The sequence below is a fragment of the Zonotrichia leucophrys genome, chromosome 19 (genome assembly GCF_028769735.1).
Source record: "Zonotrichia leucophrys gambelii isolate GWCS_2022_RI chromosome 19, RI_Zleu_2.0, whole genome shotgun sequence".
Taxonomy (NCBI): Eukaryota; Metazoa; Chordata; class Aves; order Passeriformes; family Passerellidae; genus Zonotrichia; species Zonotrichia leucophrys.
The window spans coordinates 4,430,482-4,450,427 of record NC_088188.1 but is presented as its reverse complement, the minus strand read 5'-3'; the positions used below and the strand labels follow the sequence as shown (position 1 = coordinate 4,450,427).

Here is a 19,946-nt window from a genome sequence, read left to right as displayed (position 1 = left end):
ACCTAAGGAGGTTAAGTGCAATCAACCACTGACATACACATTTGATTTGAATTAAAAAACACACACAGAGGGAAATAAAGGGCCTCCGTACATACTTGGATAACAGGAAATCCCCTGGACATAAAAATAGTGAATTTAAGAATGGAGAATATAAAGGTCTAGTTCAAATTTAAGATTTTATGACTGAGGACTCCATTAAATCTTTGAACACTTACAGTAAAGAGTTTGGAATGCTTCCAGTCCAATTCTTTATGTTCTCACAAGTGACAGATTATACTTCTGAACTTCTATGGCAAAAGAAAGAAAGAGTGATTGTATTAATCCATCTAAATCTGCAGCTTGCTAATTAAGACGAAAACTATAACAATCTGTGCTTAGGTGAAGCACAGTATTTTTATAACCCAGATCAAGACAGCATCACTAGCCAAGCCAAAAGCAGAAGATTTAAGCTCTCAAATTATTGAAGTACAATAAAACAATGAACCACTTAATACTAAATGATCAGCAATCTGTATTAAATATGAACTCCTTCATAGTGCCCAGTCTACTTTGCTTTTTATATTTCCAAGACATTTCTCAGGGTGTTTAAAATACAGAGAACAGCACAATGCTTCAAACCCTACCTGCAGCAGTGGAAGGAGATTCAGTCCCTGCAGGTCTGCAGTGGCAGCTCCCATTCAGAGGGCCAGGCTCACACATGGGTTTTTGTGGCCCAGAGATATTAAAGAGGGAATTTCAAATGAGGAGTTTGCAAGTGAGCCAAGCATTGGAAACTAATGCACTTCTTTTACAAGGTTTTAAAGGGAATTGAGGCAAAATTATTAAGAATAAATCTTTTAAAGTTTAGGGTGTAGAGTTAAAAATTCATCACTGCATCCAGGTACCTAAGCTAAGGAGCAAGGATTTTATTCTAGACTTCTCAAAACATACTAATTACTGGTATAAATTTGTTGTCACTAGTGGCATATTGCCAAGAGGTAATTGAGCCTTAAATGAAAATGAATGTGAGACATGTGGAAAGACAGCTGATTTGACCCAGGATGTTAGCAGAAACATAATGCCTGGAAGGATCGTGGGGTTAAGGAACTCCCGTGATCGGCCATAAACTGCAAAGTAACACATCAGTCAAACCAGAGAATGAAATTGAGAGAAAACAAAATCTTCCTGTCAGTAGGCTCTCCTCTCCTACAGAGTACATGGCAGTCCCTCTAAAGACACTACACACTGCTTTGCTTTCTTTCTATGAAGTCATTGAGGGTCTGGCTTGAGTGAATAAGCAGAACAGACAACGTTAATAAATGCTGTCTCTTCCCAGACCAACACCACAGCAAACACCACAGCTGCCACTGAGAAACAAAGCTGACTTTGAATTCTGTGCTCAAAACAAAAAGCATAAGGGTCTAATAGAAAAGGATCCAAGAGTCCTTGTGAATCACAAATAACAATTACCCTGTCATTGTCTTCTTTCAGTACTTTCAGGTCTGCCACCTCTGACAGCATTTTTACCAAACATTAAGGAAGATTTTTTGCTTAGCCCAACAAGGCTGCTACATCCCTTTTTTTAAGAGTAAAGGTTGCTCAACACATCCCAGCACAATATTCCTCATTTCTCACCATCAGGGTGTGTTTCTCTTTGCCTTCCCTCACAAACAGGTATTGGGAACACCGGATTTAGGAGGTCTGACTAATGGTGTATATATATATGCATGCTTTAATTCCATGTACATCTCCACAGCAGCCAAAAGGCCCCATCCTTGTCTCACTTGGCCATGTCCCCCCTGGTCCCCATTACCTCCCTTCCGTTGCACCAGGCTTTTGTGCAGTTTTGTAGTAAATGGTTTCATGGAGCTGATTATTTTATTTTATTTTTTTTATCCCAGAGGCATTAGGATAGTTTTAAATTTAATCTGTTCAGGTAGTTGGGAGGAAGCTGGATGAAGAACTGGGGATGTGAAGGGAGTCAAATACTATTCTTTGAAAAGTGATAAAAGTTAATGTCATATGTAAAAGAGCATGTACCCACAGTGTGAATTAGAGTTCAGGCTCTGGCAGCAGGCAGTGAAGACTCTCCTGCACAGATGCTTCCAATGGTAATTCAGAATACCTAAACCAGAAACCTAAAATTAAACAGCATCAATATGACAAACCCAGAGTGTCTCAGTACTGTAATTCCCACAAAGAGTTGAGGTTCTGTTTACAAATGCAAATGATCTGGGCTTAAGCAGAAATACTTTTGCTTAATGTTTTTTTTTCCATGGAAAAACTGAAACTTTCCCCTGTGAGGAGCAGTGAAGACCCTCTGAAGGGCTCTCCTGCTAACACAATAAACATCTGTGGGTTCTTTCCTCCCTAATGCTGTTTTTCTAGGGGTCCCTCTCTGATGAATTAGCAGTCCCAGTAGATTGTGGCAAACAATCCCACACACCACATTTTAGGAAATGGTACTTCATGGAACTGATTGGTTTGGTCTGCCTTAATGCAGGCAAGTTAACACCACATTATCAAATGGACTGAGGTCACCAACCTCCACCAGATGATCTGCTTGATCCTTTTCAGGCCAAAAAAAAAAACAAGAAAAAGAAAATGAAAAAGCTTGGATTTCTTACAGAAATCTGAGTGCTCCAAGCTGGAAGCAGTGGGTTTGGTCACTCACAGCCCACCCACCTACAGATCAAGATGGACTGGAACAACCTCCTCCATAAGCCAGAAAAGTGAAGGGGTTGGGGGGTGGGAGGAAGAGTTTCATATTTCATCTACCACTTTTAATAGAAAACAGAATGTGGTGGGAGCTTGAAAGGAAAATAGCAAATCCCTGGAGATCCTAAGTGTTGGCCTTGCAAGTCAAAGCTGTCAATCACACCATGTGCCCTCCAACTCTACTTCTAGAAAGGAAGGAGGAACAGACTGGCACATTCAGCCACTAGGTGTTACTGTTGCTCCACGGAGTTTAGAATGAGGAAAACATTTATCAGGCATCATCTGCAGCTGCACCTGAAGATTTAAACCACAGAAAAGAGCTCCTACTTCTGGATTCACATGCTGCCACTCAAAAATCAGAACACTTTGGTGTCTTTTCTTGGGGTAGCTATAGAGGCAGACATGTTCCTTGGGTTTGTTTTTACATCTCTGCTTGGTTTCTCCATCTATAAAATGGAAATAAAGACCCTCATCTCCCCTGTGAAGGACTTTGAGGCCACAGATCAATAAGAGTTGAAGTCCTTGACAATCTGTTGGCATGAACAAAGCAATAAGGTTTTGCATGAGCTGTTCCTGTTGATTCCAGAATAGGTTTCCTGAGAGAGACTGAACTGAGTGTTACCCCACAGACTCATGACAAAGAGCAGGGCTGCACTGCACCCTGTCAATGCACCTTAATGTCCTGTTTCTCTTTGGTCTCTTGCCATAGCTCCACCCAAAGATTTTTCCAGAAACAGCCACACTTCATCCAAACCATCATTTACTTAATCAGCTATGCTTTGAGCCCCAGAGACACATCCCTGCCCTGAGCTTCTTAACCAACAAGCTTTGAGATTACAATATTGATTTTCTCCCTAATTTTCAATAACAGGCTACAATGCTCAAAAATAGGTGTTCCTTCCTCTCAATTCCTGAATTCCATGCCTTGCCTCCAGGTGAACCAGTATAAATAAATGGCTGATGTAATGCAGGTCCCTGTCTGCACCCACTGAAGAGCTGTTTCTGCACACACACACAATAAATGTCATGCAACACACAGCAGCCAGGCAGAGCCTGCCCTTCGTGGTGAGCTGTGCCATGTGGTTGTACTTCTAACCCAGGCAGCATTTTCACACACAACTGGAGTGCCCCAGGGTGTGTTTCCCAAAGTTTGGAAACATTGCTAAAGTACATTAAACAAAGCACCAATACTGAGCCACAAAAGCTTATGAAAAATTTTTTTTGAGTTGTTTTCATAGGAAAATTTTTATGTGCCACATTAAACGAAATACAATGCAAACTTAAAATACTGAAAGGCTGAATGGTTTGCAAGTGCTCAAGTATTATCTGAAAGCTGACTGGCATTACATTTTACTGCTGCTTCCAGTAAAACCAGTGGGTCTCTACCTTGGAGGCAAATATCCTCTGATCTGCAATTCAGGCAAAAAGCATCACTTGGCCTCATACAGCAATCACTGCATCTCTCACTCAGGTTCTCACTGGCATTCCTAGAGCTTTATTAAAATATTATTGATACCTTGCAGTGGCTTTTGAGGGAAGAAGGAGGATTTTTGCAAGGAAAAACACCTGAAGATGATAATTTTTGCTTGCTACCAAAACACCATGGTAGAAAACCTGCCATCTAATAAATGCAAGAAATTACCAGCATTGTCTGGAAGTAGTTCCCTTACTGCTGGGGTTTCCTCTCTGCTGCAGTTTGACAAAGAGTTTAAATCAGTGAAGGAAAATGATTCACACACATGTGCTCTCAACAAACAATACACCAGGCACTAACATAGCTTCATCCATATGCCTAAGGCAGATGCTGATAACATCAAATGTACTTGACTTAGATGCCTTTGAAAAGTCACCCTAAGTGGCTTGAAAGCTTAATTCCCACTTTCTAAAGTGACTTCAAACTCTAAATCACACTAAATCACCATAAATCCAAAAATTGCACCCTTAGTCAGCTATGCTCTCCTTACTCTTTAGTGGCTAATATAAACACACAAAGACCCTATCTGACACTCCATCTAAAAATTAATCCTAATTGCTTTCTGGGCAGCTGCACAAACAGCCAGTTTTACCCAGTTTCAGTTACCTCTTATGCTTTATTTCCCCTTCTTCTGCACTGGTGTCCACAATAGGACCTTTTATAACATATTTTTCTTCATGTGCTAGTGTCAGCTAATACCATATGCCAGCTGAGGCTGTCCTGGTTCTTCTCTCTGGGACACCCTTTCTGTTTTTCCTTTGGAAGTCATGGGTCTGAAATGTGGAAAACAACAAAATAGTGGAAAGAATTAACTATGAGTTGTCCCAGCTTGTTGTGAATTTGGTCCTGAATGACACAGAACACAGAGAAAGCACACATCCATTCTGCTACAGCAGAATCAAATTAATGGGTAGTTGCAGCTACTGCTTTTTCATTGTCTTAGTCCCATGAACCTGAAAAGAAAGGGTTTTGTGATTTTTAAAATACTGTGTGAACATGGGGACGCCACTGCCACACTGAACCACTGTAAACCATCCCTACACAAGGAGTGAAACAACAAATGAGTCTCCACTGTGATAGAGAAGACTGTACCCCCTCAGTGAGAGCAGAGCATTTCTGGTTCACATTTATTAGCAGTGCTGGTAATAAACATTTACATTGTGGTAGCGCCTAGAGGCCCTGTTTGAAAGCTTGTCTAGAAGTGCTATTGTACCTGAGCACTAAACAACTCTGAAGCAGCACATCTGTCTGCCAGATGTTTTATTTTCTTAGAAGCTGCCATTTCAAAAAGCCTCTTGCCTCCTCTAACAAGCTTTAATAAGAATCTTCAAGAGCTTGGCTTCGTCATCCTTCCAAGGAGAATCTGCAGTTAAAAGTGCAAAGAAACAAGGAAGGAGAGCACTGCTGGAGCTAGTGAGGGACACCAGAGCAGTGCAGAGTGCTCTGAAGGCCACATTGGCCTGTTTCATCCCTTCAGGGCTGCTTGCCAGGGAACTGGGGCCAGAGCAGGAGCAGCATTGCATGGATGTGGCCAGCAATGGGGTGCAGCAGTGGGCTTGGTGATCTCTGTTCCATCTTTCATTGAAAGGTTGCATAGGAGTCATGGGCTTTATCTTCTCATGGTTCAAAGATTGGCATCTATGGGCCGAAAAACAGTCTGACAGGGACTTTCCACTTTCTCCTACTTCTGCCCACAAAAGTCACCAGCTGTTCCTCCTCTGCTCGGTGCTCAGGGGTCACACAGTTCAGTGACTGGAAATCCTGTCCCCTGCTGAAAAGCAGCAGCTGGGAAGTGCCAGGAGGATTTCCCCCTCACCAAAGCTGCCCTGGGACACAGCAGCACGGGCATTGTGAAGGATCCCTTTGCTCCTTTGCTGTGACACCACATTTGTTCCAGCAGGCTAACGAGCAGGCCGGGCAGAGCAGGGACAGAGGGGGGACAGCAGGGACAAAGCACACAGAATTCATAGAATCACTGGGTTGGAAGAGACCTTTAAGGTTATCGAGTCCAACCCAGCCCCAACACCTCAACTAAATCCTGGCACCCAGTGCCACATCCAGCCTTTATTAAACACACCCAGGGATGGTGATGCCACCACCTCCCCAGGCAGACCATTCTTGTTCTTTATCACTCTTTCTGTGAAAAACTTTTTCCCAACATCCAACCTGAAGTTCATTTGGTGCAGCTTAAGACTGACTGTGTCATCTCGTTCTGTCAAGCAAGGACAGAGCGGGGACAGAGCAGGGACTCTTATGGGCACGAAGGGGACACAGCAGAGAGGCAGCGGGGACGGAGCGAGGACACAGCGGACGGACAGGAGGACGGAGCGGGGACACTGAGAGAACGGAGAGGCGACATGAAGGGGACAGATCAGCAAAGAGCGTGGAAAGAGCGGTAACAAAGCGGGGACACGAAGGGGACACAGCAGGGACACGGACAGAGTAGACACTCCTCAGGCAGTAACATCGCCTCACGCTGCGCCCCGCCCCTCCAGTCACGTGACGGCGGCACAGCCAATGGCCGCGCGCTCTCGGGGACCCGCGCGTTGCTGGGCAGCGGCCGCGGGGGGCGCCGTGCCCGCCCGCCATGCTGAGGGCCAAGGTGCTGCTGGTGGGGCCCCGTGAGGTGAGCGCGGGCCGGGAGCCCCGAGGTGTCACTGCGGCGAAGGAAGGGAGGGAGGGAAGGAAGGAAGGCGGGCAGGCAGGAGGAAGCGGGGCCAGGCCTGCACGCACCGAATCTGAGCGGGAGGGATGGCGCGGGGGGTTTGGGTGAGCACCAACGTTGTGGCTTTGGCACATTAAATTCCTCTGTGTGCGCCCTGTCTTTCACCCCCGCGTTGTGCCAGTCTGGCAAGTCTGTGCTGGCAAACTTCGTGTCCGAGAGCACGGAAGGGATCTGCAGCTACAGCCCCACGCAGGGGGTCAGGTGAGCGAGAGCCCAGAGCCCCCAGATCCCCGCACTGCTGTGGGTGCCGTGGGTGCCATCGCATCCCACCGTGCTTCCATCACCCCGCAGGATCCTGGAGTATGAGAAACCCAACCTCAACGGCAACAGCAAGGGAGCTGCGTGTCGGTTCGAGCTCTGGGATTGCAGTGGTGATCAGAAGTAAGCCAGCGTTGTTACTTCCTTCAGGTTACTGAACTCCTGATAGTTCTGTTTACAAGATTGTCATACTTAAGGCTCAAGCCAATGATCTGTTTGACATGAGGAGTATTCATGACTCTTCACCCCAAAATATTTTTATAGTTTCTGCTGTAAATCATCCAACACTAGGTACTTACTCTCTGCCATGATCACAGCTGAACTCTGTTTTGGAAAAGGACTGACTAAAACAGTAAAGTCCACAAGTCCTGGAATGAAGTTACAGATACAGGAGACAGAGGCCCACTCTGTAATTGCCCTCATCTCCATTAAATTATGTGAGTGGACTTCAAACAACGTATGCATATGACTGAGGCCTTAATTTCTAAAAGATGGAATTGTGAATGATCCATTCTTAGGGCAATGTTTAATTAAGTTTGTATGAGCATTTGACCAAATTCTACATTGCCAAAAAATCATCAAATTAGAAAATCATGGGATAACTATTACAATAGATAAGTCAAAACACTTAGAATATGATATGTAACTGGCAAGGTTACTGATGTTATAGTAAAAAAGTATTTAATCTGTTCTTGAGCACTTAATGTGTCAGTCTTTCAATTTTCTGTGTTTTTCAAGGTTTGAAACATGCTGGCCAGCTCTGATGAAGGACTCTCATGGTGTAATAATAATCTTCAACCCTGAGCTGCCCAGCCACCTGAAAGAAATCGAGATGTGGTACTCGTGCTTCGTGCAGCAGCAGCCTCTGCTTGACAGTCAGTGTCTCCTGGTGGCACATCACAAGCCTGGCAGTGCAGGGGACACAGAAAACCTGTCCTTGGGTAAGGAGATGGAAAACTCCATTTGTGGCTCAGAGTTTTTCATTGATCTTTGTGTCTTTAAAATTGTTAATACTTCACAGCTTGTATTTTTCATCCAAATCTCTTGATTAAAGAACACTGAAGTGCTTTGAAAAAACAGAAATAATGGATTTCAAAGGTGAGCAATATTCCTGTTTCAGGGAACTGGAAAGAAAAGGAAAGGAGAAAGGGAAGGGTTTTAGTTGCTTCTCCAAGTGTATATGCAGCTGAGCCAGAAATTAGAACTCCTGCCATATTTTCTCATTAATAGCAGTTTGGTACTTACATTGGATTTTTTTTTTTTTTTTGCAACAGACACTTTTAATGGCATTAAAGTCTGTATTTTGCCCGCCAAATTAACAGGAGCCCTTTGAAATAAAAGGCTAAAAATAATAAGCTGCATTTTAAAATTAGCAATAGGTACCTTAGATACTGCAGAATTATTTGTGGCTATTTATGGCTGTGACAACACACACTCCCTTTCTGGGCAACCTGTTCCAGTATTCAAACAAGCACATGTTTGTTATAGGCATTAATATATTAGTACATATTAAACACAAAAATATAATTCCATAATTTTGAAGTAATCAAAGAGTATCATATCACTTCAATACTAAAATTGCAGTTCAGTGCTCAATTGGTTTAATTCTGCTTAACTGAATGTGTGACCAGAACCAGACTTTGTGCTACAATAATAACAATAAACTTTGAAGAATTTAATCAGGCAATAAGCTGTATTTGTTTGCAACACTGACAAACTCTGCTGCATTTCTCCTTGCCCTGCTCTGTGTTATCTGGGGTGTCAGACATTGTGTACCACTGAATTCCAGCTGAGCTGTCTCATGGTTGTGATTATTTATTTTATAAGAGGAATATACCTAATTATTCTTATTTTTTTTCAAAGCTTATCCACTGAACAAGCTAAAATTGATACATTCCAACTTAGAGGAAGATCCTGAAGATGTTCGGATGGAGTTTATCAAGTACTTCAAAAGCATTATCAACATAATAAATGAGAGCAGAGAGAGGGAAGAAATGTCAATTATCTCATAATATTAAAAAAGATACTGAACAAGGTAGAAAAAATATTATTTTCCTTTTGTAAGCTATACTATCCCAAGGAGAATTTGCCAGGCTACAAATACTTCAGCCTGTGAACAAGAGCTGACATCAGGTGCACTGTGGTGTAGGAGGTGGCTGCACATGCAGGAATTTGAGTAACTTTGTAGCTGCACTTGGCATCAGAGGCACAGGAAGGTGTTACTGTGTTAGTGTGGCCCAAAATACAAAGGTATGGGTCATGTGTTCAGAATTCCTCTGTGCAGGGCAGCTTGGAGAAGAAATTCTGACAGAACATGAGACACTGGAGTTCTGCTGAAGCATCTGGGCAAAGTGCTCATGTCAGCTGGTGAAGTTTGTCTTTGGAAGTACAAACTGATTGGAATAGAGATCTGAGAAGTCAGGGTGTAGAATCCACATTTTTATGTTCCAAGTTGTCCTTGTCTTTCCCTTGAGGAGAGCACAGTGCACAGCCATTGCCTTGGCAGGACAGAACATGTTGCAGTCTTTCTCAACATTAAGTTTTTCTCCTATTCCAACAAAATGAACAAAATGTTGTGAGGACAATGTTTAGGTCTCTCTGGGAGGAAGGAATTGGTTTAAATTCTTAAAATTAAGAATTGGTTTAATGCAATATTCTGACTTATGTCAGGAGCTCCAATAAGTTCTGCATTCTCCAGAGGAGGAAAAGCTGTTTCAAAACTTTACTGTTCCCCTGTTGCATTGAAATAAGTGGTTTCATAGATAATTTACTTTCTGATTTGTTTGGTTTGCACTCATTCCTGTTCTTTGTGTGTTTTGCTGCAGAAGACTTTTTTTTTTGTAACATGTATTACGAAGGCAATAAAAACATTTTTAAATGCATCCTCTTTGTTCTCAAAGGAGAAGTTAATTATGGGTTTGTGGAACTCTTAGTAACTTGTTTTATTTTTAGTAAGGAAAATAGTGATAAAGTTTTAATACATTTCAGCCTACAACAACAGATATTTAAAAAAACTTGGACTCAAGTAGCCAAAGGAATGACACCACATTGACACTGTCTTTTAGTTAACATTCTTTAGAGAAATTATGTTATAAACCAGGAAGCCCTTCACATATTTTAGTGCAAAACAACAGAAGTAGGAGATTCTTGGGTTTCTTGGTGATCCATTATTAATTAATTAATTAACCTACAATTTTTGCTATTTTCATAGTTCATCTCTGAGCAGTGAGTAGCCTGTCCTTGTGCAAGTGGCATGTGAGGTGAAAGATTAAAACATCTCTGGACAGTTCCTGTCCTGCCATTGAAGCTAAAAGCTGCAGTTGGTTCTGAGAGGCAAAGAGGGTGGTACTGAAGGAAAACACCAGTGAGAGAAAGGACACCAGGAAAGAAACAAGTGAAATAAGCAGAAAAAGATGAAAAGAATAGGTTGGAGGTGATTAGTGGGAGGTTGGCATTTCAATACCTGTCTCATTTACATGGCTTTTGAATAATCAGGCTTTCTGTGCTTGCAGTCAGTGTCACAGGGTGGTCTGTTGGAGGCAGTTATTAAAAATACACAGTCTAACTAGAGAACAGTTTTTTACATGCTGCCATAGATTACTTTTTCCTTGTTTCCAGCTGTGCGGTGCTGGGGCCAATTTTTAAAATATACTGCCTTAATAAATTCAGTTTTTCCCAACAGCAATATTGTGATATTCACTGGTAAAAGACTGGTGTGAAACCTACCAAATATTTTACTTGGAATGCAAAACTGTTTGGGTGATTCCAGGGTTTAAAAGTCAATGAACTCTCCTGTTCACCACCTTGCTTCATATAAAATGTTAATCATGATCTTACTTTAAACTCAAAAAAAGTTGTAAATTACAGGTATCTATAGACTGCAACACACTGTTCATCAGAGAAGAAAAATGGTGTTAGAACCAAAGACAGATGTCTAGAGTCGACTTTGTATCATCCAAAAAGGTCATAATACACAATAAATATGGAACATCATTCATAAAACCTGGCCAAGAAATGAATTTCTGTCACTGCTGAAGAGCAGTAAAGGCATAAACTCATGCAAAATTAATCCTTAGTACTGGAGAAGATAACAGAGAAAGTATTTATTCAGAAGTATCTTTCATTAATGATTTACAAAGGCCATCAGGGACACCCAGCAAGGAGAGAGGTGTGGGAATGCCAAGGAACACCCGTGGGGTCTCTGACTCTGCCTTTCTGAGCTCTCAGAGCCTGCAGAGCCCCAGGAGATGCCACATCCTGGTGTTACTCAGACAGTGGGTACAGCTGTGTCTCTGTGCCTGAAGCCAGGTGCTTCATGAGGGGCTCTTCTGTGCTCTGCCCTATTGCTGCAAGGAAGTGCCAGCAAGTGTAAAGGAACCTGGGAGCATGTGGCAATCAGGCACCACTCAGCTGGCAAGCTGTGTGCTTGGGAGTAGGAACAGTCTAGGAGCAGAGGAGAACAGCAGCTCTGCAGAAAGAGCACTCTTATTTTATTCTTCCATGCTGAGGACCTGACCACCATGCTGGGAAGTTTGTAAAGGCTTTTTGGAATGGCTGTTCCAAGAAGAGAAAGGCAGACAACTGGTGAAGTCTGTTAACTCCTCCAAAATGTTGCCTTCTCCAGGTGTCCTCAGCCCCTTAGAGTGAACAGGTCATCTCCCCTTCTCATCCTGTCAGCAGCCATGAGCTCCAAACCCTGGCTTTGTATCAGCTGTGCACAAATTTGGAGTCTCCAAGTTCCCTATCCCTTTCTGTGGATCCCTGTCCTTACTGGAATTCAGTGGGTATTTTTTCCAGTGGTTTTTCTGTCATGGTTTTGGAAAGTGAGGCTGGAATCAGGAGCATAGAACATTTTAAATATTAATTAATCCAAATAAATTCACCCTCCAGAGTCCAGAATCCAATGTTTCCAGGATATGCCAACCATGCAGTGAGAAAACAACCTGTCACTTCGACAGAAGTTATTCAGGTGCAACATTATTTTGGCACTGAGTAATGATAATTCTGACAGGTTACTTCATTTTGTTTATGATGTACAGAAATAGTTTTCAAAGTTTTATTGCTGTATAGCTACAAAACCCTTTATAGCTGTGAGTTCTACTCAAGTTCACACTCACCTCCCACAAAAGCAGTTAGGACATCATTGCTCTGGACACCTGACCTGTCTGAACAAAGAGTTAGCGTGGAAATTCGATAGGGAGCAGTCAGAATCACAGGAACTCTGCAGGGCTAAAATGCAGAATTTCAAGTCTTCAGGGTTATACCCACAAACTTAAAGATTGTGGCTACTTTGCAGGCTGGTCACTGAAGATATTTAAGCTCTTCAGTTGTAAGAGTTTGCTCAGGTTACCTCTTACAAGCTGTTTTCTGCACACACAGAACATTGTGAACGCAGTAATTCCTGGTGAGGATGAAGGCAGTTACAGGCAGTGCTACCCAGATGTGTGACTTGTTTACAACTAAACTTTGGGAGTAACAGCAAAGCTGAATGAAACACATTTGGACCTTACCAAAAAAATGCAGCTTTCTTTTCAAGTCATATATTTTGAAGGCCAGGCCTTTGGTCTCAGTTGCTCTCAGCAGTATTGTTCTAATGGACACAATAGACATAAGAAATCCCACGTTCCTATTTCTATTATTGTGCTGCCAAGTGACTAAAGGGAGTCATGTAGGCCCCCTCATTGAAGAGTGCCCATCCATGCTGGGGTTTTGCATGCTCAGTTTAAAATATCCAGGGTGCTGACACTCAGATGCTTTAAGAAGCAACTTCTAGAAGGTATCCAGGACCTCTTAAAATCACATCTTAAACAACTCAACTTTTCAAAAGGAGTACCTTGCTCTGGAGGTCACTTGCATTTCCTCTTATCACTTCTCCAAAATTCTCCAGTTGTGGAATACTTGGTGCATCAAAGATCTGCCAAATACCAATTTACCTTGTTGAGAAGTTACCTTCCCCAAGGTGCTGGAAACACTGCAGCAGTAATTCCCCCAGCTTCAGTCAGTGCTATGTGTGCACACATGGACATCATGGCACCCAGGAGTATCAGACACCATGTGCTGCTCCCTGAGCAGTGCAGGGGTTAACTCCCCTTTTGTCACCTCAGGTGTGCATTTTTGCATTGATCCATACAGGTTATTTACTTAGGACAAGTTTTCCCTTGGGTGACTGAGCTTTGCATAACTAGACACCTTGGAAAGGCACCTGCTTAGAATTTGCTGAGAATTCATCCTGTGAAGATTCTTCACAAATTACAGTCAGAGCCTCTCACCTCGTGCTGGAATCACCACTGTGATGGAAATGGCTTGCTCAGGTTTGGCCACCCATGCTCAAAAAGATACACTGAATCAGGAAAAGGCCACTGAATGGCTAAAGAAGAAATAAGCAATTGTATAAGTGTTGTTTTTTTCTCTCTAGCAACATAGCAAGGGGATATCCTTGATGTCTGCAAATAAATCACAAAGAAAGAAATCCACTGCAATTACTTGGACATGAGGTAACAGGAGCAATCAGAAGAGCAGAAATGTTGTTGAAAAGGGTTGGGCCGTTATAACTAAGGCACACAAACCTAACTAGAAAGCTCTCACCATCTGCTCCTTTTGCTTATTCTCCCCCTGCCCTTAAATTGCATGTAGAAATTATTTGACCTTGAACACAGGTTTTGGATTTTGTTTTATGTTTTTTTTCCTGAAAGACACAAAAAGCAGAGGAAATCTAATGCATTCTGTCTGTGTGTAATAATCTAAACTAAAAGGCAGCTTTGGCACAATACTAAATGTGAACAAACTAGCCAACCAATAACTCTAGTCTGGAAGTTAAAGAAGGTTTCTAACAGAGTGGGAAAACCCTGGTTCCATAACAGTGTTTAATTAGCAGTTTGTGATAGATTGTCACTGGACTTGATCCTTCTAGTCTGTCTCCCAGGAAAATGAGGCTTTTTAAAAAATTTGTTCATGCAGGTATTTTTCTGTAAAGGTGGCAGTGAACCAGAACATCAGCTCCAAACTTCCTTGAACTTTGAGGAACTTGGATTCTGATTTGTGTTCCCCAGCTGGAGATCAACTGAAGATATAGGTTGTACTTACCCATATGCAGAGGAAATGAAGCAGTTTTATCAGCTCACACCAGAAGAAAGATAACACAAATTTTCTCACATGAGTCTCAGTACTTTAGAGAGTACTGCCTGAAGATGGGCACTGGGTTTTGCTTGCATAACTGACAGACAGAAATAAAAAAATGCCACGTTTTGCTGAGTCCTATTGTCTCTCCCTCCTTTTGTAAGGAAATTAAAGCCTATTTCTCTCCTAGTTCCATGAAATCTATCTGAATCCTGGTAACAAGTCTCTGAGAAATTGCTCAGAGGGAATAACAGACAAGGGTACACCCTCCACTGCTATGTTACTGCTCCATGAGTTCCAGACAAAAGCATTTCTTGTGGTTTGGCAGCAAGCATCTACTCCTAAAACCCTGGGATTGCATTGTTCTTTACATGTCAAAAGTTGATTTAGTACCCACAGGCACAGATTGCAGGGTCCCCCTTTTTAGGAGGGATGTCCAGGTTTTGCAGACTGCTGGGGTCACCTCTCACAGCAGTGACACCACCTGGGGCAGTCACACCAAGAGGACTGTAAAGAACAGGCCCTCAGGTCTGCCCTGCAATGAATATTCCAGGATTTTTATCCTGACCTAGGTTAAATGGTAATACTCCAGGAACTGAGCAGCTGACTGCCAGGCCCATAATAACAACTCTGAATCATTAAATAAAGATACATCTTCAGGATAAATTATTGTTAAGGCTCCAAAATAGTTCTGCTGTGTTTGGAATTCTAATAATGGTAGGCAAGCTTGACTGGAACCTCTAATGATACAAAGATCTTGCAGTCTTGCTTATCTGTAGCTAAGTTAATGAGCCTGGGACCCAAACACAGCCATTATGAGGCCCTTCTGCTCAGAATGGTGTATCTTTACTTTTAAAGCAGATCATTAAAAGTAATATCTAATGAAAACTCCATCTGTTTTCCATTGAGCGTACACTTGGCTTTTTTCTTTTTTATTCTCTAAGGCTCCATGAAGCTTTGCAGCACACAGGGCTGACACTGTCACATGCTAACAGGACAAGCCAGCCCTTGATGCAATTCCTTTGTCCAGGGAAGTTAAATATTGGGTATATCTGGATCTATTAACATAAAGGTAACCTTTTGGACCTTTAATTTCTTTTATATCCAGGAACTGGAGAGAGATGCACGGATATAAAGTAGTGTAATAAATTTTAAGTCACACAGACTTGCACAGAACCAAATCTACAGACCATAAATGTTATTTTGCATTAAAGCATTAGCAATAAAAGCTGAGACTTGCCACTCACTTCTCTCTCTTCTACCCATCTAAGTAGGAATTTCTGAGCCCTGCTAAGACATAGGGTATAAGACACAAAGTTGTGCAGTTGTGATCTCTACAGACACTCTTACAGTTTTCTATCATGTGAATATACAGAAGCCAAACACATGCACATGCAGTTTCCATTACTAAATAATTCATTTGCCAGTCCCAGAAAAACCTGGTGGTATCAGATACACAAACACTTTATGCTAAGTGCTGTTAAAGCCTAGTTTCCAACAGACTTGAGTCTTAAGGATTTACCCAAGTGAAGATTTTCTGTCCTCTTCTAAGGGTTTTCCTTCCTTATTCCCCATACTGACATGGCTACCTGCAGTAATTAATTTTTTAGGAATTTCACAGAACAAGAGAAACATGCATAAACTGACCATGGAAATTAAAAGGGTTTTATCCCATCAAAAGAAGGAAATTCTGGAACAAACAACAAATAAAGTGGAAAAGTGGGAGAATAGAGAGACAACAAGGAGGAAAGAGCATATTTTTGAATGGCACCAAGCTGTTTATGAAAAAGATTGGAAACTTGGCTCACTACACAGCAGAAGACTGGACTCAGCAATCCCAAAGATAATTTTAATTCTACATTTCCTTCACCAGAACTGGTGATAGAATAGATAATTTTTCCTTTAGAATTAGTTTTCTCTGCACTTGCCTGTGCAAACATGTAAGTTAAAATGCATGTCACCTCTTTCCCATGCTCCAGCAAGGACAATAAAAAGAGAATGTGACCTCTTGTGTGGCCTGTAACAAGCATAAATTAATGATGACTTAATATGCATTCAATGTGGATAGAAGTCCTATATTTCATACAGCTTTATAAATAAAGATATCTTCTATGGTTAATCACAAATAAACCAGAGGAGAATCAAGCAGGTAATGTGGAAATACAAAGTAATAAAGACTTATTCTTACTTTTTGCTTTTGTAAGAAAATGAGACTCATGTTTATGTTTGTTTATATGAATTGTCCCCAAACAGTGTTGGAACTGGTTCATAATTCCCACACAGATTTTTAGAACTTGCAATATTTAATTCCTGCAAGTTCTGTGAAAATAGACAGCCAAGCTAACACAGATTATTCATTTCTCATTGAAGAAACAGGCTAAACTGAATTAAATCCCCATTAGACATCAGAGAATCCATGCCTAAACACAATCCAAGATATAAATCCATAGGAAAAAAATATTTCACTGTTTGCAGAACTACTTGTATTGAATGAGATCACAGAGATATAACATCACTATGACAGAATCTAATCACCACTCAACAAACATTTTGGAAGCAAGTCAGCAACCACATCTGCTTCACCAGAACCACAACCTCATGTGACAGGAAGCTTATTAGAGACCCTGTCTCTCATTATTTTGTTTTTGCTTATAACTTCTCAGCATGAATATTCAATATTGCAAAACCAAGCAGCTTCCTTTACAGACCATCCAGAAAGGAGGAAAAAAAATTGTGTCAAACATTCCAGATCCTGAAGAAATTGATGCCTGTGGAGCTATGGATTTCTACCAGCAAAACATCTGGCACAAAACAACATTAAACATGAATAACTTGCTTCTCTTTTGCCTTACCATTGGTGCGAGGCAATAGTAACTCCTCTGAAGTTTTCTTGATGTATCAAGCCTGAAAACAAAACAAAAGAGAAGAAATCCAGCCCTTTAAACATAGAAATGTAACTCAAAGTACCTTAATTTCTAAGTAGCAGAGAATGCTACATTGTGAGACATTTTTCTCGGTTACTATACATGAAACAGTTGCTTTACAATACTCTCAATTCTGCAATTTAGGAATTCCCATTTGGTGCTCTTTCATGGCTTTGGTCATAGATCCAGGAGTCAGAGCCTCTGAGCAGGTAAATTCGGTAAAATTTACAGGGGAAAACACCACTCATAGGAAAATCTGTCCAGGAGTGAAGCCAAACGTCCAAAGTCTCAGCCAAGGTAACAGCAGCTCTGTGTACTCAGCCTTCCTTAGCTGAAACACTTCCTAAAGTGAAAGGATTCAACTGAAACACTTCCTAAAGTGAAAGGATTCATCTCAAATACTTCCTAAAGTGAAAGGATTCATCTCAAACACTTCTAAATTGGGTGGTTGTTGCTCTAGGACACAAAATAAAATGACATGGACACTGGAATCTCCAAGGTAAAAAAGGGGCCTTTATTTTTCTGACTCCAATATTTATAAATTTCCAAAAATGACAGGGGATTGGAGGGTGACAGTGCCACCTCTCCAATGTCACTGGACAAACCAACAGTCCATCAAATTTCTCCTCCTCCATAAAAGAATGCAAAACAATGAGTTATTTACATAAAGTGTGTGAGAAATTTTGTTACAAGAATGTAATCATCAGAAGGCTTAGAAAATCTTCAAAAATCAGGGTGACAGGTGGTTCATGTGCACCAGCCCTTGACTCAGCTCTGCAGTCACAGCTGGTGATGTGAGAGCTGCCCCTCCTCACTGTGCCCAGCAGTGGGATGGTTTTGGGAAGGCTGGGGCTGTGGAATGATGATTTTGGGAAGACTGGAACTGTGGAATGTTGTGTGACTGCACCATGGGCACCTCCATCTGTCGAGTGGCATCAGTCCTGTGACACACCACAGCTCCTGTTTGCACATTCCTCAGCTCTGCAGGAGTTTTCCCTGCACATAAGGCTGGGCTGGCAGTGGCATTTGGAAGTGCTGAGCTGTGGGGTAGCACTCACTTTCTCTGGCAGGCAGGTGTTGCATGGATATATCCCCACCAGGGCCCTGTGGTGGGCAGGCACATTTTACACAGACCAGAGCTCTCAAACAGGGTCCCACTCTGCAGACATATCAGACAATATCTTCCCAAAACCTCTGGATAACCTTTCTTTCTTCTTTCTCCATCGCCTTGTGGACAGATAAAAAACCTTTCAGGGAGATCTTAAGTCGGTGTTGCCATTTCAACCCCAGAGATGTCAAAGTGATTTTTACACTCTTTCTGCTCAGCTAATTGCCAAGCCCCAACAAAGGCACGTTAATGGGCAGCACCAGGCAATAAACCACCATCTACTGGCTCCAGCAACAAGGAAGGAAGAGAGGGAATGCAAAGCTGGAACAAAGCACAGACCCAGAGCAGGTCCAAATACTTGCAGAAACTGATTTATCCAAATATTTGATACCAGATGTTCTATTCAGACTATTTTAACAGAGCTCCACAGAACATTAAATGCTTCTCATGTTTTCAGTATCCAGCCCACTCCATCTGGGCACTTCTGCCACAGGGCACAAACAAAACACTGCTTAATATTAATCAAAGAAGTGATTTTTGCTCTCTTTGCAAGTTCAATATAGAAAGAGTAAGAGCAAACATATGCTAAGCTGTTCCTGGGAACACTGAACACAACAGAGGAGCTGTCTTGGATTACAGCATTTCCAAATTATGCTCAAAGTCTTGTTTTGGGGAGGGTATATTACAACAAACATTGTGCTAAACTGGAGCACTCTTCATCTCTGATTAATACACATCTGGTTCATAATACACCAAATTAATATTTCCTTGTTTACCTAGAGTTTCCACAGATTACTGCATAGCTCCTAGTCCACAGAAAAGTTGCATCCTTTTTCTTGGACATTTATTTGGGTATCACTTCTTTACAGATAACAATTATTTTTGTCTGTGCCCATTTTTAGCCCCATGGACTCCTTGTTCTCCTATTAGTTCCTTCTCTCTAGCCCATCAACAGCCTGTAGCCATATGTACTAAAAATTACCACTTAGTGCAAAACCTTTCTCCAAATTATTTTAATTCTTGAAATCCAGTACTACCTACATTTGTCAAACAGTACCAGCCTGTTGAGACTGTGCAGTGGCAGCTGAGGTCACTTCTCCTTTATTTTCTCAGCTGTCAGTGCACCCTTCTAGTCTCTTTCTGCTGATCCAACTCTGCAAAGGGAAAGGATAACAGGATAAGTATCTGGCCCAGTTTTCTCTCCTCTCCATCATGGATTTAATTCACCTACTTTTCTTAACTGGCCCCATCTATTGCCACCTCCATTTCCTCCTTCCTTGTATCTCAGTTAGTAACTCCAACTCAGAATACAGCTCTTCTTTAAAAGATGTGACCTTCTCAGTTGTCTCCTGCCTTCCTGAGAGGATGAAAGCCCTGCCAGCCTTCCCTTACAAGTTCCTTCTCTAACTGGCTGGAGTCTCTTTCCATGAACTCCTCGTGCATCCCAGCAGGTGCAGCTGGACCATGGGATGTGCAGAGCTGCCTCTGTCCCAGCGCCACCGAGTTCTTGTGTGTTTACTCAGCTCAAGCACTGGATGGTGCTCGTGGCACTTCCATGCTGCAAAAGCGCTTTCCAAACCCTCCCACTTCTCACGAGAGCTGTAAAAATCCCCCGGGGTCACATACAGTTGCAGGTCTAAGCCT

The 19,946-nt window shown here is 42.0% G+C and overlaps 1 protein-coding gene across 1 annotated transcript; it reads left to right on the top strand.

Annotated features, from left to right (window-relative positions):
• The first annotated feature begins 6,674 nt into the window (after positions 1-6,674).
• IFT22 (intraflagellar transport 22) lies at positions 6,675-10,036 on the top strand. The gene is made up of 5 exons (XM_064729153.1): positions 6,675-6,797; positions 7,018-7,097; positions 7,188-7,277; positions 7,893-8,095; positions 9,018-10,036. The coding sequence occupies exons 1-5, from the start codon at positions 6,759-6,761 to the stop codon at positions 9,164-9,166; spliced, it is 561 nt and encodes a 186-aa protein (XP_064585223.1). The 5' UTR covers positions 6,675-6,758; the 3' UTR covers positions 9,167-10,036.
• Positions 10,037-19,946: the final 9,910 nt, after the last annotated feature.